The sequence below is a fragment of the Micromys minutus genome (genome assembly GCF_963924665.1).
Source record: "Micromys minutus genome assembly, chromosome: 7".
NCBI classification, from domain to species: Eukaryota; Metazoa; Chordata; class Mammalia; order Rodentia; family Muridae; genus Micromys; species Micromys minutus.
Window position 1 is genome coordinate 63,241,887 of NC_137976.1, and position 23,682 is coordinate 63,265,568.

Here is a 23,682-nt window from a genome sequence, read left to right on the forward strand (position 1 = left end):
AGACATCTCAGATCCATCTGTGAAGATGTTCTTAGAAGGTTTTTACTGAAATGGGAAGACTTAACTAAAATGTTGATGGTACCACCCATGGACCAGGTCCCTCATAAAATAAATGTGAGAAATGGTGCTGAGAACCAGCATCCCTGTCTCTCACATCATGACTGTGGACACAGTATGACCAGATGCCCCGCCCCCTCCCCCAGGTAATGAACTGCAATCCCTCTAATGCTGTGAGCAAAGGAAACCCTTCTTTAGTTGCTATTGTCAGGTATTTAGTAACAGCGTTGAGAAACAGGAGAAATGAGCACAGCAGCCAGGCCAGCAGAAACAACAGGACTGAAAGTCCCTTCAAAAAGATTTTAGGGTTGGAACAGGTGACCACTGCTGAGGAGCAGTTTGGATGCCATCACCCACATTAAGCATCTAATGGACTCTTCTAGCTCCAGATCTGGGGGATCTGGCTGACACCTCTTCTTTCCATGCCTGTGTGTGTGTGTGTGTGTGTGTGTGTGTGTGCTTGTGTGTGTGTGTGTGTGCTTGTGTGTGTATACATAAAAGAAAACAAATCTGCTTTTTTAAGCATGTTAGCTTATTATTAAAAGAAAAAAATAGCAACCTTAGAGTTGTCAAGGCAAAGGTCTCCTTGGCCTGACAGTCCTATTCAGTAATTTGACTCCTAGAATGAACAGATTCAGTTGACACAGGGTGACATTTAGGTAGCATATTTTATTTGTTATATGTACAAAGGTCTCCTTGGCCTGACAGTCCTATTCAGTAATTTGACTCCTAGAATGAACAGATTCAGTTGACACAGGGTGACATTTAGGGAGCATATTTTATTTGTTATATGTACATATTCAATAAAAATACAGACATTTCTATCCTAGTATTATCACAAACCTATCACCTGATGCAGATGGAAGCTGGACTCCATTACTGACTGCTGAAAACATGCCCAGACAATATGTCGTAGTGTTGGGGAAATAGCTGAGCCAAGTACATGTTGCATTGAACGTGTGGTTATTGAGTACCTGCAGGAAAACAACCCTAGCTACTTTGAGCTGAACATCCTAAGGCTGGCCACATTTATGGCAAACCAGGGCTGCCAAAGCCTCATAGGACTGATAGGGAAATAAACCCATGGATTATGAAGTGCATGTTTGATGTTCTCTTTAAACATCTTACTTATCTTCTGGAGTGGAACTCTCAGAGTTCTCTAAAAAGGTTTTTGACTTGAAGCCCCCATGAGGCTTTTGCGTCTCAATCTTACTACCTTTTCCTGGCCGGTGGTATAATTCTGCTGGAGACAAATGCCCTGCCGTGAGTTGGTTTGCTCTCTAAATATATTTTATTGAGAAGGCAGTGCACTAGGGGAAAGTAGCCCAGTGACTGCAACTACCTTTCCTTTAATAGGAAACTTCTAGAAAACTGTACATTCTTTACTGTACTGCATTCAGGATAAAAGTAACCTCCTGCCTTCTGAGAAGACCAAGCACCAAAGGATGAGTTTGGGGGTTAGAACAAGAAGATCCTGTTATGGAAGAGAAGGAGCAGAGAGACTCTGGGGTGGGAGTGGGAGCTGGTACTCCTGTTGCTCACCTTTATTAGGGTGTGTGTTTCTAGCACCAAGGTCAAATCAGTTTAGCATGTGTGAGGTTTCTATTGAGCCTCCTGCACTTGACATCACAATATTCTATCACTGTCTCCCCCTATGTTCACTGACACGTTTCTTTATTGACTGACATGCTTTTGATAACGGCACAAAAAAAAATGCTGGACTAGCTGCGTGGTTTATGGGGTCATGCTATGATGCCCTTACATCATCTTTGTCTAAAAAAACTTACTTCTACCTTTCCTGACCTGCTGCTACCAAGAGGTCTACAGAAAAGGTATTAAAAAGTAATTTAATTCAACACATAATCAGTAAAATGGATGAATAAATTAATGGGATTCCTTGACTTACAGTTCACATCTTTAAAGCGATGAGGAATTTTGTGCTATAAATATAACACTTTGCATCAATATTAATGATTGCTTGCCAAGGCCCAAAGGTCAAACCACTGAGCTACTATACAGTCCGGAGAAATCCATTTAAATCGTTAAAAATACAGCCCATTGTTCAATACGGATTCCTGAACTCACTGGGTCTGAAAGTACAAGAGAAAGAGATGGGGGAGAAGCTCAGTGGGTAAAGCATTTTATACATAAGCATAAAGCCTTGGGCTCAGATCCTCAGAGTCCATATAAAACTTGGGTTTTTGGTACACATCTGTAATCCCAAACTCTTACTGTTTCCTATTAATGGAGACAGAGATGGGAGACTTTCTGGAAGTTCACAGGTTGGCTAGTTTGCCTTTATCCATGAAGAATAATACACCCTGTCTTCAAAAATTTAAAAATAAATAAATAATACAGAAAAGGTGGAAAGACTGACACCTAAAACTGTCCGTTCACATGCAAAGCATTCATAAGAATTCCATACATATGCATGCACAGAAGCCCCCCTCCCACCTCCTCTTACATATTCAACCTAGACAGGTATGGCAATATGGGGGCACTACCCCAATGCTTTGTCATTCAAAGACCCTTAGGTATTTGGATATATATCATGGATATGTTAACTTGCCTTTTTTCTGGCAAGAGAAGGAAAAGAAATTTAGATGTTGGCCCTAACAACTACCTTTCAGAAGCATATGTAAATGGTTCTCCACACCTCTATCAAAACAGCCCTCCTTAGGGAAAAGGAAAGCAATGTTTACAGTAGAAGATAAAATGTGGTCTCTGTTTTGTTAAGATCCTCTGCTGGCTCCAAAGGCAATTGCGTTTTGTTCAAGCTGCCACAACAAATCTCTACTGGTGGGGAAAACTTTTCTTGACTCAGTGATAAGATTAAAATCAGCAAGCAATTTATTACAGAGTCTGCCATCCATCATGGGGACCACAAGCAGTAGTAATGCATTCAAAATAAGTATTCACCCTAGGAATTTTTCTCCTCACAAATTTCTTCATTCTAATCTCTTCAATAAACTGCTAATGTCTTGTTCTTTGTCTTTTGGGAAACAAGCCAAGGAATGTGAAGATATCAATGCCAGCTGCCACCAACCCAATGGTGCCAATTGCTCGGTTGGCCTAAAAGGGAAACAAGAAACAAACAAACAAACAAATGCATTATAATCTAAGGACAGTAGTGCTGTCTTGCAGCTTTGGTTTGCCAGATAAACCAAAGTCTATTTTAATGTACAATGAATGTGTTTAAGAGTCCAAGGTCAAAATGAGATATGAATACAATTGTAACTTTTATAATTGTGCAAAATATGCAAACGCACATAGTCTTCTATTCCTGAAAATTAAAGCTCTTGGCAGTGACGCAACTCCTCATAAACATGGGTCCTGGTGAGAGAGGGAGCTCTGTGCTCTTCTATAGTACATGGGAGACTGCAAGTAAACGATTCTATTGCCCAAGATCATTATACCAACAAGATGTTTAGATGTAAGCCAAAGCTTCACAGATGCTTGTTCTCCCTCCAGCAGCCTCTACAGTTTGATTGTGTGTGTGTGTGTGTGTGTGTGTGTGTGTGTGTGTGTGCGCGTGTGCATTTCTCTAACTAAAGGATGCCTATTTCTCAAAGATCCAGGAGTACTCTAAGCTCTTATTTGCTAGATACAGTAAGCACATGTGATACACACTTTGTGTCAACTTGAAAGTTGAGTCACCTGGGGAAAGAGGACATCGATGGAGAAATTGCCTTCATCAGATTGCCCTGTGGGAATGTGTGGGAGGACATCTTGGTTAATGATTGATGTGGGGGGGCTCAGCCAACTGTGGGTAGTGCCACTGATGGACAGGAAGTACTGGCTTGTAAAAGAAAGCAAGGCAACTGAACCATGGAGAGCAAAGCCATTATGATTCCTTTGTGGCTTCTGACTCAGCACTTATGTGACTTTGTACCCCAACTCTTGCAAAGATGAAAAGTCTCCTGTAAAATGAAATAAGCATTTTATTTACCCCAAATTAGCCATAACTCTATCTCTTATATCACAAGAAACCAAGCCAGTATGCTTTAAGAAAAGTCAATATTAGTCAACTATTATGTCAAATTGGTTTTCATATAGACAGAGTAAGCCATTCTCGAGCTCAATTGTCCATAAAAGAGTTCAGACGTTCATAGCCATTAGACTATTAATCATCATCATTGTGGTGATGAGGGTAGCTAATATAGTCATGGTTTTCATGGCACTCAGCTAATATTTGCCTTGCATCCTCATGGGTTTGAGAGCAGTTTTATGACTGAAAAGTCATACTGAGATACTTTGGAGTCATCACAGATCCAGAAGACATCATTAAATCTCTGGGATGCAAGAGCCATGGCTTTCAAATAAAGCAAAGATGTTTTTGTCAAATATCTGGGAACTAGTCTAACCTAGCCAAGGTCACAGTTGCTAGCTCCCTCTGTACAACTTATAAGCTTTTACCGTGGAACCTCTACTTACATATTTCTGAAATGCTATACTGTCTCCCTTATTGCTCCTTCGCTGTTGCAAACTGGCAAGACAGAGGCATGTCGAAGGAGCAATTATTCCATATACTTATAGCATGTGTTCACTTCGTTATGTGCGCCTGCAATCCGAAGGGAGTAAGTCTATGTCTGTGACCCTTTCCTTTTCTAGTCATCTTTAACCACCAACTTGACCCAACTTAGAATCATCTGAGAAGGGAGATTCAGTTGAATGTAGATGGGGTATTGATATAGGAGGACTTATCCCACTGTGGATAGTTCTATTCCCTGAGCAGGTAGTCTGGGGTTACATAAGAAAGCAAGCTAAGTATAAAACCAGCCTATGAGCCAGAAATCAAGTAGTCTGCCCTTACTGTACTTCTTGGTGTGGTGATTTGAGTATGCCTCCCCCAGAAAGTGGCACTATTTGGTGGTGTGACTTTGTTGGAGTAGGTGTTCCACTATGGGTGTGGGCTTTAAAACCCTCATTATAGCTGCCTGGAAACCAGTATTTTCCTAGCAGCCTTCCAATGACGATATAGAACTCTCAGCTCTGCCTGCATCATGTCTGCCTGGATGCTGTCATGCTCCTACCTTGATGATAATGGACTAAACCTCTGAACCTGTAGGCCAGCTTCAATTAAATGTCTACGAGTTGCCTTGATCATGGTGTCTCTTTAGAGTTACCGTGGTCATGGTGTCTCTTTACAATGATAAAACCCTTATTAAAGCAAAGGGAGCTCCTTAATTACAGATAATGTGTAGAATAGCATGGAGAACTGCCTCTGGGTAGTACCTCTTGATCTTCTGCTCTGACATCCAATGACACACTGCAATCTGTAATCTAACTTTTTCTCCCTCAAGATGTTTCTGCTCATTACAACAGAATGAACCTAGAACTCTGCCTCTTTCTAACCCCCCAAAAACGTTTACAGTGGAGAGAACAATCATGCAGACAACCTGGCCGTGCCCTACAAATCTGATTCTCTTCTGTAATTTTACTCTTACTTTATGCTTATGTTACCTATAATTATTTAGTAATCGCTACCTAAATGATTCACTAAAAATATGAAAAGGTGAGAGATACACTGAGGTCACCTGAACACACACTTGATGCCAGTACAATGGACACATATGTGATGGCAAGTTGGAGAGAGAGAGAAGCAGAAGGGTTTGTAAACTATGAAGACTGGAAGTCAGGTAAGGAGCAGCCTGATGGGAGTGGCCTGCACTGACACCTAATGTCATGGTCAGGCCTTGTCCCATGTAAATCAAAACACAAACAAACAAAAAAGGAGGCAAAGAACCCAAGAATAATAAAGAGCAAGGTCAGAAACCAAGGAGAAGGTATGACCCAAGGAACTGTGACAGGACCTGAAAACTGGAAAGCCCAATAAGGCAGCGAATAGAGTCAAATGACAGGGGGGGTTCCGACCCCAGAAAAATGATCCTAGGCTTGAGGTGACCCCTAGCAAGATGCAAACAAAACTGACTAGGTATTTTCAGCTTCTAGAAGCCTGAGACTTTGGAGAAATCTCATCAATATGAGGCTTAGAAAAGGGATACACAACTTGATCAAGGGGCAGATACTATTCTCATAAAGCCCACTCCCAGTTTTCTCAAATACCAAATGCTCTTTCACGTCATCTCATTCTAGGTAGCAAAATCTCATCTGAACTGGACAGTCTATTGGAGTTAAGTACAGCAGAAGCTGACCTACAGGCTCTGAACATCTCGCAGTGCTCTTGGCGGAACCTTTACCTCACAGCTTCTTGAGGAGCACAAAATCACCCGTCTGACCCTGGACACTTATGCTTTTCCAGATCTCTTGTTTGAAGGCCTCAACAAAGGCCCCGTTCTAAGGATCTGTGAGAACCCAGTGAAAGAGGCTGAATCCAGCGCTATGTACGCCATCAGCGTAGTAGGTTTTATATGACTACGGAATCTGACAGTGTTTATTTTCTGAGACTCAAATCCTGCAGAAGCGCACTGAAGAGCAGGCATGGTGTGTTTGTGTACTGGCTTGCGCAGGCTTATTAAAGGGTGTGGCCATCTTATATAAAGATAGATAATTTTAGTAGTTTATTTGCACTGTAACAATAAGAATGTTACTTATAGAACTTTGAAAAGTATTGAAGAAAACAAGCCACAGAAGGATAAGATATTTACAAAAGAAAAACTTGTTAAAAGACCCATTTAAAATACACAGAGTCTAAAAACTTAGGAGAAAAATAAACAAACCAAATTTGGGTATAGACAAAGTGATTGATATGCCCCCAAACGGCTACATATGACCTTATTTAACTGTGCAACACTCAACAAAGATAAGGTATGTATGCACTTAAAAAGAATCCAATAAGCTTGCCCAGGCTCAGGGTGAAAGGATGTGATTAAGTAGTATACAGAATAATTTCAGTGCAGGGAAGTTATCAATAATATAATGGTGGATATGCCACTATAAGCTTTTTTATATTCATAAAAAATTCAACACAGAAGAAGAAATTTTGATGTGAATTATAGTTGTTGACATGAGTTTTCAAAGTTGTCTCATCAATGTTTCAGAAATGTAGCACTTTGATAGGAGACATGGATGGAGGAAGATGTTGGGGGGGGGAGCAGAGAGACTGCTCTACAGTCAGGCCAATGTTGAAATTCTAAAATCGACTCTAGAGATTGCCTGTAGGTTTCGTGCAACTACAAAAAAACAACAGTAGAGAACATAAATGGGATCACAATCTTTCTACCTTTTAAATCATTTTATGTGTTTTTTTTTTTTAAAGAGTCAAGTCATTGTCAATTCCCAAGGAAGGATCTCTAAGTTCAAGATCACTGGAGGTTGTTCTGGAAGAAAGCAGTTTCCCTCAGAACTGGTGGGATCAGAGAGATGCTTTGGAAGGGGATGGAGGAACCCTCCACCTGCTTCTTCCAATTCTGTTCTGTCTAGTTTATGCCACCTCCCAATAATAGGATCAGATCATGAATTGATCAGTAGATGAATCCATTGATTAGGTGTTCAACCTCATGATCTGATTATTTCTCAACATAATAGCTACTAGCTTTGAAATATGCCACATGAGCCTTCAGCTAGATGCTGTATATCCAAACATAGCACACATTCATGAGGACAAAATCTGTAATACAGCTAGCCAAGAGACTTCAAATACTTCTAAATCTTTAAAAATAAAATAACTCAAGGGTATAGTAAAAAGCATATATAGTGTACCTGAAGTCATCCAGCCAGTGAATAAAGGAAGGACATTAGCTCATGCCAACAGAGTGCTGGTACCTGGGGAGGGATGATGGTTTTGTGCTCTGTGTATTATACGTGTATTATTCAAATGTTGATTTCTTTATCCCATTATCTGGTTTTAATCCAGACATGGCATTGTAATGCTTATGTTAAGAATCTCCTGACTTAAGTTTGTGTAAACAATGTTCACCATTTGATTTGGTTCTGATTTTTAGTTGGTTAGTTGGTTGATTGATCTCTTTTGGCTTCTTTATTACTATAAGAGTATCTGACCAAAAAGCTACTTTCTTGACACAAATAAAAATAAACAATAAATTTGTAATAAAAGCACAGGCTTGTAAGTCACAGTTACTACGTTATAGAGTAGACATGCAAATTTACTTACTTGATAGGACAGAAATTTATATTGTTATGACCACTGTCTTCCCATTTGCAGAAAATAAATAAATAAATATTATTTGCTAATGTAGTGAACAACTTAATCATTACCAGGTATGTCTAAAAAACAGCCTCTAGCTGAGGAACATGCCAAGCAAGACTTTGGTGAGACACTGTATAGCCAAAGTACAACAGATGCTTTTTTCATTAAGCTGTAAATAATGTGCCACTTAGCTGGATAATTAGCAATTACACAGATAGAACACATTTCTTAACAACAGCATTAGTTTTCAACATAAATAAAAAGAGTACTTTGTGTGTGGCATCTGTGTTGTAGCCGTGCGTGCGTGCGTGCGTGCATGTGTGTGTGTGTGTGTGTGTGTGTGTGTGTTATTTTCTGTGAATTAACATTCACTGTTAATATACTGCCTGATGGGAGCACATTGCCAATGAGTTCTTTCCTTAAAAAGAAAGAAAGAAAGAAAGAAAGAAAGAAAGGAAGGAAGGAAGGAAGGAAGGAAGGAAGGAAGAAAGGGGAGGAGGGAAAGAAAGAAAAAAAAAGATGGTCTGGGTTTTTTAAGTTTAAAAAGTAACACTCTTTTATGTCTTTTGGACAAACAGGGCCTCTCCTAACTGTTTTATTCTCTTACATTGTCTTGATAATCTTTGGGTTCAGTCCTTAGAGGTAGAGCCACCCTGGCTTGAAGATAGGCGAGGCAAAGGCAAGTCAGGTAAATATTCACTTTGTTGGAAATCAGCTGTAACACTACAAAATAGTGCTAAAAATCTACAAGCTAGCAATATTCCAAGAATTAGATACACTCAAGTCAGTCAACACAGAAAAAGTCATTTAGAAGCCCAGTAAATTAAACATCACATTTCATTGAAAAGTAGCATTGTAAGGAAATAGGAAATGTTTACCAACCCTTCAAGACATGTCATTGGTTGGCCACTATTCCCTACTGGAAAAGAACCTACACAGTAACTCATCTGCCTTCCTTTTCAGTACATGTAGTGCTGCTTTGAGGTTGCTGAGTTGGGGAGAAATGAAAACTGTCATTAGTGGGGTCAGTAAGACTGGAAAAAAGTTATAGACTTGATGCTACCTCAAGTCCTCTTCCAGCCCAGGTTCCAAAATGTCCAAGTTTTAGTCTCTTTGATCTCTAACTTACTGTATTTTTACTAGTTCCCTTCTCTGCCCTTTAGTTTTTCCAAATTTTATTTTACTTTCTAAATGATTTATTTATTGATGTATATGAGTACGCTGTTGCTGTCTGGGCATCTGATCCCATTACAGATGAGCCACCATGAACACGAACTTCTCGAACATCCTAAGGAAAACTCACCTGCTCTGACACTCCTTCTCCATACCGGAGCAAGGTCACAAAATGCTCACAGTTGTTGACCAGTAAGTCATAGGCTACTTCCTGCCCAATAGCGAACTCTGACCGTTGTATCACTTCCTCCACAGGGAGAGGAGGGTACGTTGTGTCATACTTGTTATTTATTCTGTATGTGTCATTTCCCACAACGTCCTTCAAAAGCTGCATTTTCACCAAGGCCTTTGTGCTGAACACAGACTTGGCACTTGTAAATGATGAGGGAATGCCATCTGTAATGAGAACGTTAGTTGGTGGGGTTCAGTGATCTGGTTCACAGAGTACCAGTGTCATCTAGGAACGAATGCTAGAGATGCTGGGGAACGGAGACTGCTCTCTTCTCCTTATGCAACAAACCAAAAGTGCTTGATCTCATCCACACACTGTGTGTTCGCAGCTACAGTACTATAAAGGAGAGAAAATGCACATTGCATGAAATTCTCTGCCTGTTCCTGGGAAGTAAGGCCTTTCACAATTGGCATTATGAAAGATTTTTGCATACATTTCTAGCAAGGTGAGATTCTTGACCAATTTTTCTGTTGTACCTGTTTGTTTGTGGCATCTGAACTCTCCCGATGGAGATCTTAGGGGTCAGGAGCGGTGTGTTCTGATTCTACCACCTAGCTTTACTTTTTCTGCTTCGTCCCTGTAATGTAAGCATTACATACACATTCCTGCTGTGAAAAAGCTGATATTCTGCTTTTTCTTTTGTCATTTCCTCTGGCCAGCAAACCAGTGTCCTAAACCCAGTAGGCAAAACACAGAGAGGGCTCTATTCTGTGTTTTCCCTGCCCAAACAATCCTTTGAGTCTCTTCTTCTTCTACCTGAGACACCTCTATTGGTAGTCAGTGCCTAGATGGCCCAAGACTCTTGGTATCTGGGCCTGTTAAGTCAGTACCATGGTTCCTTGTGATTTGGCATATTCCAGGACCTGGTCTCTCTCCACATGTGCCTACTTCTATGCATGGTCATCATATTCTTGTAACTACTAAGAGAAAGACAGTCTACATACACCGACATGTAAATTTCTCTTTTAGTTATGACTAAAATTGAAATCTTTCCCCATTCTTTTTTTTAAATACCAGTCTCCTCCACAGAGCAACAACATTCATCAGTTTATATTGTAGACACTGGAAGTACACAGGAACAGATGTTTTATACACTGATGTATGTAATATTCTTTTTAAGTTGGTTTTTGCCATATATTGTACCTTAGAATATTTTAAATATATAAGACCATCTTCCAAATAGTTGAAAATGTCCAAAAATATGCTTTTAAAATTGCTATTATAGTTGCTTTGTCTTATTATAGTTGCACTGTTGTCTATTTCTTCACCAAAATGTCTGCGAAAGCCAAGCTCTGCATCACATCTTCTACTCCAGAAATGAAGTTGTAGCTCACAATGGGCTAATTTAGAGTCATTCTCCATGATTTCTAACTCTAACACACAGAGAGAGCAGATTAGCTCTTTCCTGTTGAGTCATAGAGTGGTAAGAATGGAGTCACAGCTTGTGAACTGTCTCTGTTTCCTTCCACAGTCAGAGCATGACAATGACAGGCAAGAGAGAGAAGATACTTGAAAGTTGGAACACCCTGATGTGATGGGCCAGCTTGACCTGTCTGATGGAAGGCGTGGCTTGTTCTTTGGCTTGTTTACTTTGTTTCTGTGGTACACAACTCAAGGATTCTAACAGACACAGATACTTCTTCCCCAGTGACTAAATCATCATGTGCTTAGCCAGACCCCTGTTGAAAATTAAGCCATTGTCTGGTGTTCTTAAACCATGAGAAAAGAAATTTGTTCACATTTTTAAAATGTCTCCCCAGACTCCTGGACATAAAATTAGATGCAGAGCATAAGAAATCTTTGAAAACTCAACACATGAAACTGGTTTTTGGGAATGGCATCATCAGTTTCTCTTTCCGTCAGTCGGATCCATGTATTACTTTGCTCTGTCTTGGTCCATACCGCATGCTATCCTTCCATCCTCTGCTAATGAGATGGGTAGGAAGTCAGTTAGTGTCTTATTCCGTGGCTTTCAGGTAAATAGAAAGTTGAAATGTCTGTCCTCTTCTTTTGCCAACTGTTTTCGAACTTCTCCCACTGTGGCTTTCATTCTTGGCTTTTGCTGTCTCTCCTCTGAGGCACCAGTTCCCCAGGTACAATGGAACTAGTTTTCTCACATCTTTTAAGTCTTACTTCTGATGCTGCCTCCTTGAAGAACGCCCTCACTGTAGCACATCCCTCTCCCCTTCCCCGCTCCCAGCTTCCCAGATCCAGGGCTTCACAGACCACCTTCCTCACTGGGATTTTCCACATCCTTCTTAACATGTCTGATAATTTGCTCTTCTTTGCCCCCACTGTCTGCGAAAGCCTAAGTGTGTAGATATCAGTACAGCTGTGTGATGGAAACACTGAGAATAGCATTCATCACATACTACACAATCTATGAGTGCCTGCTAAATTAATTAAAATCACCCCACTTGTGTGACACATAAGGACATAGAGCTTAGTTCGGTTTGGGGCCCATGTCTCCCACAATTAGTATTTTATTTGTAATTAGAAATTTTTTTAATTGAGATCTTTTTAATTTTAATGTTTAGTCTGTGGAAATTTATAAATGAGGCTTTGGTCTTTGACTATCATTTTCTAAATTAGTTGGATTTAGTTTCTGCATTTCATCTACTTTATGGCTTTATCTGTGATCCCTTTTAAATTCCAAACAACCTAAAAGCTCCCAGGGGCCCCTGGAAACCAATCTTACCTACAGGTGCAATGTTGATAACGTAGCCATCACCCAAGTACAGTGCCCAGTGCTGATAACAAGGACGGAACACTTCAATCAAGTCTCCTGGGTGGGGGTTGTGAGGATAGGTCAGACTGAAGCAATCATTAAGCGCCATCTGCAAGCACGGGCAAAGAAGACGATGCCATTACAATTCAGAGTGAGAGTCGGAGGGATGGTTGGTTCCACATTATCAGAGGGACAAAGAAATTACTGAGATGACCTCTGCTGGTAATGACTCAGATTCAGTGTTCTCTGTGGGTGGGTATGTGTGTGTGTGTGTGTGTGTGTGTGTGTGTGTGTGTGAGAGAGAGAGAGAGAGAGAGAGAGAGAGAGAGAGAGAGAGAGTGTGTGTGTGTGTGTGGGAGAGAGAGTGAGTGTGTGTGTGTATGTGTGTGTGTGTGTGTGTGTGAGAGAGAGAGAGAGAGAGAGAGAGAGAGAGAGAGAGAGAGAGATAAGAGTGTGTGTGTGTGTGTATGTATGTGTGTGTGTGTCAGCAGCAAGAGGAGGGGTAACTCTTACATAATTCTCTACAGCAATGCTTCCTTATCATGACTGTCCTTTAAATCTAGAATTTGTAGAACTTCCTTCTGTACAAAATTTTAGTAGTATTAAGTATCAAAATGTGCTTTGTTTGAAACAGGGAGGATGAATAAAGGGTGAACAAATGTATGCTTGTCTTACTAGGCAAATGTTCTTTTAAAATACTAAAAATTATCAGTCTACTCTTGCTTCCATAGTGTGAAGTAGCCAAGGGTCCAGATTCTAAGACCAGAACTCTTTCAGGCTGTATGGCGTGCAGTACAGCTGAGAAGCAGAGGTGTAGGTGGATGCTGAGCGCTGTGAACATTAAACCATGTAACAACCATCTTGTACCACAAAACTCCCTCTGCCACTTTATTTTAAGGAAAGATGGGCTACGAGCCAGATGGATTTGGAGTCAGACATGCAGGTGCAATGCAGGCTCTGGAACATTTCTTCTAAGTTCAGAATGCTTGGTACTGCAGCCTGCTTGAGACTCGGCTACATCTCCGATGTCTTTTGTCCCTGTAACCATGACAACCAGTCCCACCCCATCTCTTTCTGTGATTCTGCAAACAGTGAAGCAGACAAGGTGCAAAATGGGGAAGCCCACTACATCGGTGAATGTGACCTAGGATTTCCAAAGTGGCCACATTTTCTCCTTCTAAATCAATACCCTTTAGAAAACACATGTGTTTCTGACAGCTGGTATTGTAGAGGTTCTGTGTAGCCACAAAAATAGAATAAGTCAGCAAAAGGAAGTCACACGTCTCTCCACGATCAAAGGAAGCATGGGGTAGTACCATGCTGAGTCTCCAGGTGACAATGATGCTCCTTGCTGTCTTGCTGCACTGTAGGCTCTCCACCAATAAAATTCAAGTTCTAGAAACTTCCAGCACAGTCACATGATAGCATAGGCTAAGGACTTGGGAATACAGTTTTTCTTACTTTCTTGGCACTATAGAAATCTTTTATAAAACCAATTATTAATGCTGGAACGGTGCTTCCTTGAGTATTTGCATGCTGTCTGTCGAAATCTTCATTCATCACCCTGTCACAGAAACGCAGCCAAATGTAAGCTGTCCAACTGTTGACAAATAACTACAAATCAATTATACATAATCGTTAAGTCTGCCCATCCTCTCAAATATGTTTGAGTCTTACTTAACATGAAAGTTCACAATTTGTTCACTAACCATAAAAAAAAAAAACAAAAACACCTAGGTAATATACTATGATGTAAACAAACATATTTTCCAGGAATAGAAATCAGCAAGCACCCAACAGCTGGCAGAAATCAAAGTCTGTTCTAGCCATGCTTTTATTAATAATTACCATTTGAACAGAGAATACTTGAAAATGTAACATGCTTTTAAAAAAAATCTCAATTAACTCTAACTGAAAACCTTCATTCCTATTTGAGGCTGTTGTGTTATTAGCCCATTTCATCTACAGGTAAAAATCTCTCTTTTCAATTCCAACCTTTTGGTAAAACTTCCTGAATGCCACTTGCTGGTTCTACTAACAGGTCGCCCGGGCAGAGCTCCAGTTGTATGATTTTGAAGACAAGCATACCTATCTCTTACTTCAGCTTGGTCCACAGAGTGAGTACCAGGACAGACAAGGCTACCCAGAGAAATCCTGTCTCAGAAAGCCAAATAACAATTAAAACAGGCATAAATAATGTAGAGTCGGTTATCTCAGAAAGCTATTGAAAGCATTCTTTGAATGGACTGCAAGCTGTTATTAATAACTTAAAAAATAACAAAGACTGTTTGAGTGGATGATAAGACAATACTTTTTTTCTGCAAACCTTTGGATTGGAGCATTTTTGTGTGTGATTTGGTCCCTGTTGTGCCTTTGAGACAAGATGTGTGACTTCATGGAATGGGTGGTTTCATTGTAAAGATTTAATATCTAACACACTCCTGTCTTTGACATGTAGTCTGAAAGGTGACCCCCAGAGTATAAGTGAATGAGCCACACAGAGCCTATCACAGTTTTTTTAATTATAGGACAGTAAGCATGCCCTGTAAATAACCCCCCCAGGACCTAAGACCTAAGAGAGACTTTCATGTTAACATGTAAGGGAACATGTGGCTTCTCACACTGACCTCTTTGTGTCCTAGCAAGTTGCTGCAAAAGGGAACCTCAGAAACTCTCTAGGTCCCATTTCCTAACTTGCCTTCTGATCCCAGAACTTCTGGAAATGTAGCTTCCATCAGGTCCCAGTCCAAAGCTGTGATTTCTTAAGATAAAGAAAAGCGAACTCTGAAAATAATTTCAACTAATGAGAGTCAACTGTCATCTCACAAGAGATTCCCAACAACTGGAGCAAGAGAAATTGAGTGTATCCCATGTGAAAATGTCCCGTGCTCATGAGTAGACTTCAGCTTAAATCTTATGTTACACACCACACACACACACAGAGAGAGAGAGAGAGAGAAAGAGAGAGAGAGAGGGAGGGAGAGAGAGAGAGAGAACCCTGACCTCTATGGGCACTACACTTATGTGCATAAGCCCACCCCCACCTCTCGACACACGTAGCTAAGAGTAATAAATGAATAAATACATTTCTTAAAATTCCTCAGAGGAAAGGCAAACAGGACGTAAGAAGAAGAAATGACACCTTTCCTATTTCAGAAATTACACAGAAGTCAAACAAGCTATGTTCATCACTAGCCATTAGGGAAATGTACATTAAAGCCACAACAGGAAGATGACTGCATGGCCCCCATCTCAAATGGAACACAGAGGAGATGCCATGCGCTGGCAAAGATGCAAAGTCATTGCCGGTGGGAGTGAAAAATGGTGCAGCCACACCGGAACAGTTTGTCAATCTCTTCACACCTGTGCCTTGCTTCCAAGATATGATCCAGCAATTATATCTTTAAGCATCTACCTTAAGGGGCTAAGTCAATGAAGACTTACATTTAAAATTAAATTTACATTTACAATTAAAATTGGTTTGCACCTTTTTATAGTGACTTTACTCCTAATAGCTTCAAATAATTCAGCTGACCTTCAGTGGGAGAATGGCAACAAACACCATCTCTCTCTCTCTCTCTCTCTCTCTCTCTCTCTCTCTCTCTCTCTCTCTCTCTCTCTCTCCTCCCTCCCCCTCTCCCTCTCTCTCTCTCAAGATTTAAGATAAGATGCTCAACACATGCAGAAGGAGAAATAACTCAGTGGTTAAGAGCACTTCATGCTGTCCTTTTTCCACTGAAAGTTTTTAGCTCCTTTGTCAAAGATCAAGTGATCATAGGTGTGTGGGTTCATTGCTGGGCCTTCAATTCTGTTCCATTGATCTACCTGCCTGTCTCTGTACCAATATCATGAGGCTTTTATCATGATTGATTTGTAATACAGCTTGAGGTCCAGAGTAGTGATTTACCCAGAGGAAGTTTTTTTAGTGTTGAGAATAGTTTTTCTTATCCTAGGCTTTTTATTATTCCAAATGAATTTGCAAATTGCTCTTTCTAACTCTAGGAAGAATTGAGTTGGAATTTTGATGGGGATCGCATTGAATCCGTAGATTGCTATTGGCACTTTAGCCACTTTTACTATGTTGATCCTGCCAATCCAGGAGCATTGGAGATCTTTCCACCTTCTGAGGTCTGCTTCAATTTCCTTCTTCAGAGTCTTGAAGTTCTTGTCATACAGATCTTTCACTTGCTTGGTTAGGGTCACCCCAAGTTATTTTATATTCTATTGTGAAGGGCATCAATTCTCTAATTTCTTTCTCAGTCTCTTTATCCTTTGAGTAGAGGAAGGCTAGTGATTTTTCTTTAGTTAATTTTATATCCAGCCACGTTGCTGGAGTTTTTTTACCAGCTGTAGGAGTTCTCTGGTGGAATTTTGGGGGTCACTTAAGTATACAATCATATCATCTGCAAATAGTGATATTTTGTCTTCTTAGAATTATGTTTGTGTACTTTTCTTCTTTGAGGTTTGTTGCAAAAAGATTAATTTCTTGCTTTTCCTAGGGTAAAGTTTTTCTCTTTGTGGTAGAGTTTTTCATCTAATTATCCTTTGAATAGGTACAGAAATTGTGATACATTTACAAAATGGAGTACTATTCAGCTATTCCAAACAATGACTTCATGAAATTCCTAGGCAAATGGATGGAAATTAAAGCTATCACCTGAGTGAGGTAAACTAGTTACAAAAGAACACACATGGTATGCACTCACTGATAAGCGGATACTAGCCCCCAAAGCTCAGAATACCCAAGAAACAATTCACAGAACTTATGAAGCTGAAAGAGAAGGAAGGCCAGAAGGTGGATGCCTCGGTCCTTCTTAGAAGGGAAAACAAAACACTCATGGGAGGAAATAAAAGGAAAAATAGAGGAACAGGGATTGGAGAAAAGATCATCCAGAGACTGCCTCACCTGGGGATCCACCCATATGCAGCCACTAAAACCATGCACTATTGCTGATGCCAAATAGTGTTTACTGGCAGGAATATGATATAGATGACTCCTCAGAGGCTCTGCCAGAGTCATACTGATACAGAGGAGAATGCTTGTAGCTAACCATCGGACTGAACTTAGGCACCCCAATGAAGGAGCTAGAAAAAGGACTGAAGGAGCTGAAAGTGTCTGCAACCCCATGGGAAGAACAAAATTATAAACTGGACAAACCCACCACAGCTCCCAGAGACAAAAATGTAGAGACCCATGGCCCCAAGTGCATATGCAGCAGAGGATGGTATTCTCTGACATCAATGGGAGGAAAGGCCTTTGGTCCAGTGAAGACTCATTTTCCCAGTATGGGGGAATGCTAAGGTGCTGAGGTGGGAGAAAGTGGTTGGGAGAGGGAGCACCTTCATGGAGGCAATGGGAGGGGATGGGGGGATGAAATTGTAGGTAAAGGGATAACATCAGAAATGTAAATACAGAGAATATCCAAGAAAAAAAAAGGAAAAGAAAAAAAAAGAGTACTTAATGCTCTTGCAAAGGACCTGATTTTGGTTCTCTGAATATACATCAGGAAGATCGCCATAACTCCAGCTCCAAAGCATCTTAAACCCTTTGGTCTCTACAGACACTTAATAAACTTAGAAAGGTTAATAAATCTTTCTAAAAGTAAGAATTTCTTATTTTAAAAAATGTAAGAGGGGTGGAGAAATGACTCAGCAGTTAGGAGCACTTACAGAGGAATGGGTTCAATTCCCAGGACCCACATGGCAGCTCACAAACTGTAACTCTAGTTCCCAGGGACCTGACACCATCACACAGACAAAATACTGATGTGCAAAATAGTTCTTTAAGAATAGATAGAATAAATAAATAGAATAAAAGGAAGTGCCCAGTATTCACTCCCCTTCTACAGAGAACAACCCGAGCAATCTGTGTAGAGCTGCACTGAGGCCGATGGTGATGAGAAAGCACTGGGAATCCTCACGAGACTGTGCCCCGGAAAATTCAGAGACCTGGGACCATAGCAAAAGAAGCAAAATACCCCAACATCTGCCACCCCAGCTCCACCATAGAAAAGAAAGGGGGTCTTCCTTTGGGAGGAGTGAGATGAATGGTATAATTCAAGCAAGCTCCATCCATGTGGATGCTGACAATTCTAGCTACTGGATAGTCAGCTTGACGCCCATTTGGATTAGTAACACGAAGTCTGCAGAGTGGAATAGAATTCTGCAAAACCTGGCTTTGGGAAAGGGTTCCTAGGGAAGATTCAGGGTATTGTGACTGATAGCCATCTTGAGAAGTGGGTTGCTGTTGCCAGGAAGCAAACATCCCTGCATATTTAATCTCCTGTATTACCCAAACACAGTTTAGCATTATCTCGGCAGATAGCAGATTCTTGAACCTACCATGGCACAGCAGGCTAACTGTACCTAATCTGCTGTAGGGGTTTGGTGCTAGGAGACAGGAAGTGTTGCCTCTGAATACCAGGAGACCAACACACTTGCTCTCTGACGACCCGGAATATAGTTAGCCAAGACTGACACATGGTTCCCATAGCCCTTTGCCCAAGACCTGTATCCAGGAGCCTGTTATGGATAAGGTGGGGAGCAGACTTCCATGATTCCCAGACATACAGGGGCCTTTTGGGAGGGCCCGGGGTAACCCTATGGGCCCATGTCCTACCTCAGCCATATACTGCCAAACACAGAGCCTGCTGAGGGGTATGTATTCATTTTTGCCCCTGGATCCACTCATTGGCAGGGACAGTCACTGAAGCAACAAGGAGAAAAACTGGAGTTCTTACTGCTGCCTGGCTGTTATCTGGTCTACTCTGGGCTGGGCAGGAACATCCCAATCAGAGTGCAGTAGGTCCCACTACAAGAATCCCGGCCAACATAAGTAGAGGTCCTTGCCAGTAGCAGAATAGTTGGATAGAACCATCACCATCTGATGGGGCCACCATTAATAGGAGTAACCCTACACTGAGTACCTCATGCCCTCTGCTGTAAAATACCACACCCATCTGAACTGCTAGAGTATCTCCACTTCCAGGGCACATGGAGAACATGGGTCTGAGACTGCCACACTGTGTGTCATGCCCAAACTTATAAACGACAGCCATGGAAATTATAGGGAAACTATACTGCGGTACTCAGATAGAATCGAAACTAACATCGCAGATAGAATCAAAATTACCATCGCAGGACAAACTGACACTCCAAGACACATCTTCAGAAGAAAGATACTTACTAAGGCCACCTCTTAGAAGTGGTAGAGACACTGACCCAGCAAATGCACAAATCTCAATGCAAGGGTACAGGCAATATGAAGAAGGGGTGATGGGATATTCCTCTAGAAGAGCATAATAATTCTCAAGCAACAGATTCTGAGAAATTAAAATGGATAAAAATCTCAAGAAATGCTTATTAAAAATACTCAAGAACACAGATTAACAGCCAAATGAAAGTAGGCAGACACGGAAGGACAGTGGTGAGGATTCAGCAGCGACTTGGGCAGAAATCTCGAAAGTGAATCACTGAATGAAATATAACATAACCTGGGAAAACCTCAACAGCAGCTAGGCCTGGTGGAAGAAATAGTATTTGAAGGTGTATGTGTGTGTGTGTGTGTGTTTGTGTGTGTCAGAATAACAGAAAAGATTAACATTAAAGGCACAGAAAATCCATCCAATGAGATAATTGCTGAGAACTTCCCTCAAATCTTGAGGAGCATCCATCTGCAAGACACTTATCTAAAACTCAAACTCAAAGTGGGCCAAGGACCTGAATGTCAGACTGGAAGTCACAGAAGAGAACACAGGAGGCGTTTCAAGACATAGAACGAGATACTGATTTTTTGGATGGGATTTCCCAAAGCATAGGAAACAACAAAAATAACCAAGTGTGATTACACAGAACTAAAACCTTCCAAACAGTAAACACTGAACAGCATGAAAAGACAGCCCACAGGATGGGAGAAAATATTTGCAAACTATGTTTGGCAAGGAGGGGCTGCCATCCAGGATATATAAAGAATTTAAAAAACTCAGTCCAACAAAACAAATAAATGAAGTAAGCCAGACGCAGAGAGGAAGTACTGTACATTCTTCCTCACGCAGAAACTTAAACAGTAAGTTTGAAAGTTAAACAATGCTCTGGACTCATTGGGAACAGCACTGGAGGGAAAGGCTGAATTTAACAGATGTACACCCTGCCTTCAATGTGTACGGTTCATACTTGTCAATAAAACCTGAACCAGAGACTTACTCCGAGTGAGAAACAAAACAACAAAAACCACAACCAACCAAACGAAAACAATGTCAGAAGGTTGTGTTCTTTGTGATTCTACCCTGTGCCCTTGTTGAAATGACAAAATTATAAACTTAATTTTGGATAAATGGTGTTCTAAGGGGTTAAGACAGGGAGAGATGGTGTGACGCGGACACAACAAGAATTGGAGTGGGGGTTTTGTAAGCTGATTGGAGTGGGGGTTTTGTAAGCTGATTGGAGTGGGGGGTTTGTAAGCTGATTGGAGTGGGGGTTTTGTAAGCTGATTGTAGAGACCAGATGAGTTCGTGCCAGGTCTAAAGTCACACAGGCAGTAAGATGACACATCTGAGATTCAATTTCAAGTCTATCTTCCTATGCCAATTTCATACTCTGTTATACCACTGAATATAATTAATAATTAATCAAAGGTGATGGGGCTAAAAGTCATGGCCTCTTTCCCTCTTCTCAGACCTGTTAGAGCGAGAGGCTTCAAAAGCACAGAAATATATATTTTATATAAATGCTCGTATAATGAACAAATGGAGCCTTGCTTTGGAGTTCCTATTTCTCCTCTACCCAGCACGCTTTTCCACGTGATGCTAGACCCATCTATGTGGCTCCCGGTACCACACATTAGGCAAAGAGCTGTGAAGATTTATCCAATAGCTCATGAGCACAGATTCATATAGTGTACAGTGATCGGGGGCACTCAACACTGCACAAGGATTTCATTTTTCAATTACGAAAACAGACTGCTCTGTTTATTACACTATTTCAGATGCATCTGGGGATGCATCAAAAGAAATAAGTATACTGCACAGAGAGGGTAATAGGGACATTTCATGCGTGCTATGATGCTGCCTGTGTTGCAGGATACCTGGGAGCGTTTCTCTGACTACCTCTCGAAGACTCCTGGAAGTGTGAATAATCACTACTGATCACTAGCTTCCCAGCATCCAAGAGCCTCCTAGATCGATTTGGATAGGTTCCCATTCCCACCTACAGCAGTGTTACCAGTGCTACTGAGAGGAAGGAGAGGCTTCTGGGAAGCTATATGTCTAGACTGACTTGCACTCAGATCCTGGAGCATTATAGATCCTTAGTCCAGAATTTAACCCTGCACCTGAGAGCTTTCACTCTGGGACAAATTCATCCTAAACCATACCATCAAAACCATGCTAGGCTTTGTTTCTTCCTAGGCTCCCTCACCCACCGTCTCTCGGTCTGTCACAATGACACCTCCTGAGTTTCCCTGGTGTTCTTGCTATTCTTCCTCGCCCATTCCTTTCCTGAACATGCGTCAGTAACTGGTGTCTGGGGACCTTCTCCACTTTCCCAGATGGAGGGCTGGTGCTTGTTTATCTCTGGACATTCTGATTCTAGCACAAATACCTGCCTAGTAAATGTTAAATGAATGCAGGAACCAAGAACTCAAGACTTGTTCATCCAGAACACGAGTCATAATCATAGTACTAAACGCCAAGATAATATCGCCGTCCTCCGTTCCAGGATCTAAGACAATATGGTCACTCTGGTAGTCACTTCAGTGAGAGCAGAGCTGAGAAGTCTGCTCTGCCCAGGGGATTAAGTTTCCAGTATCTGTTCTGGCCACTCAACAGTTTCCCCAGCCTTGAAATGCAGGGTCTCTTGTTCCCCTACTCCCGTTTATAAAAAGAGGAGGCTGGGTTTTAGTAAGGTGATTTTTTTTTTCCTTTTAACTTTCCGACGGTTAGAAATAAGGTTGCCTAGCGCCTAAAGCGCACCCCTTCCCTCCCCCAACGCACCTCCCTACTCAAGCTGGGTCGTCCTAGTGCCCCCGAGGCAGTGGCTGGCTTTCCGGGTTCTCCACCGGCTCGCTGCGGCGCTGCTAGCAGACCCTGAGTGACTCCATCCGCACCGCCCTGAGGCCAAGGCCACCACAGTCACCTTCCGCTGCGTCAACGCCAGCGTCCGCGCGTGCCGCGCCACCCCTGCTCCCTCCGCGGTTCCTGGCGCGCGCCTGCCAGACTGCATCCCGGGTCCCTGGCGCGGCTCCCCAGACTCTGGGCCTCGCCCCAGACCCACACCCTTACTGCCACCCAGATCCCCCACGCACGCCCCAGGCATGGGATCCTTGGGTTCTCCGTGCACACAACAGGCTCGACCTCCACCCCCACGCTACCTCCATCCCTAGAACCTCTGTGCCCAGGATCGGCCTGGAACCCTAAGATCCTAGGCAAGCTCTAAAGATCGAGGTTCCCCATCTCCTCTGCTAGTCCCCAGCCTGTAAGGAGTCCCTACCTTGGAGACCTGTCACCTGACACTGAAGCCCTCCTAGCTGGTTGAAGCAGGCACACAGCTCACAGCTCAGCCCCAACCGGCCCGGTGCCTGTTTGGTTTTGTTCTCCCAGCCACTGGGATCTTCCTGAGATAAACTTTTGTGGTAAGAGGCTCGGTGCTACAGTTTTAAGGCTGGCTTGTATGGTTGTGCTGGTTGCTACAGGTTTAAGGATGGATTTCTTGTTTGTGCGGAGCCCAGAAATGTTTAGGTATAGTCATCACAATATATCATGTCCAAGCTAGACACGGATTCTTTATGGGCCAGACTTTTTCTTTTCTCTGCTCTAAACTCCAAAGAAACATTTCGGTCTTTGACGCAACAAAGAGTGGGAGACGTGTTGCTTTAGAAAAGCCTATGACTCATACACTCCGGCTTGGGTACCCACAAAATAGTCCTGCATAGAATGACCCAGAACCGGGGGACCACAGAGGACATACTGACTAGTCTTTTGAACAAAAATCACTTAAGTGTAGCAGAGGACAAGATGGGGCAAATGGGGATCCTCCATCCCTATATCTCAGGGTGCTTTCTTCCCATGTGCGAAATTACCTGGCTTGGGATGGAATGGAGCTGGCCTTCTTTAAGAAACAAAGGCAGAGTTCCCTCCCTTGCCCTGCCCTGAAAAGTCCTGGATCCAGACAGAATAGGTTCCTTTCTCAGCTTGACTCCTGACTCAGGACACAGCGATCCTGCCTTTTTAAGCCAGACAGACCAGCCAGGCCAACACTTCAGAAAAAAAACAGCCACTGAGGTTAAAAATAGAGCTCTGTGGATGGTGAGGATCCTCTTTCTCCCTGCTTAACAGAGTGCCCAGGAACCCCAGCCAGCTAAGTAGGAAAAAATAGGCAGACTTCTCT

General features: G+C 42.0%; 1 protein-coding gene across 5 annotated transcripts; it reads right to left on the reverse strand.

Moving 5' to 3' along the window:
• Positions 1–724: 724 nt before the first annotated feature.
• On the reverse strand, positions 725–23,447 carry PLAAT1 (phospholipase A and acyltransferase 1). 5 transcript variants are annotated; one of them, XR_013975078.1, is made up of 6 exons: positions 22,290–22,484; positions 13,762–13,864; positions 12,271–12,409; positions 9,471–9,736; positions 2,977–3,129; positions 725–2,147 (listed from the first exon to the last, which is right to left on the reverse strand). XR_013975078.1 is itself a non-coding variant. In XM_080918977.1 (5 exons), exons 2-5 carry the CDS (start codon positions 13,858–13,860, stop codon positions 3,031–3,033), a joined length of 603 nt encoding a protein of 200 aa, XP_080775103.1. In that variant the 5' UTR covers positions 13,861–13,864; positions 22,290–22,484; the 3' UTR covers positions 725–3,030. The 5 variants fall into 5 exon arrangements, 4 of the variants coding, with proteins under 4 accessions (XP_080775103.1, XP_080775106.1, XP_080775105.1 ...); XM_080918977.1 differs by having other exon boundaries at positions 725–3,129; XM_080918980.1 differs by lacking the exons at positions 13,762–13,864; positions 22,290–22,484 and adding an exon at positions 23,375–23,447 and having other exon boundaries at positions 725–3,129.
• Positions 23,448–23,682: the final 235 nt, after the last annotated feature.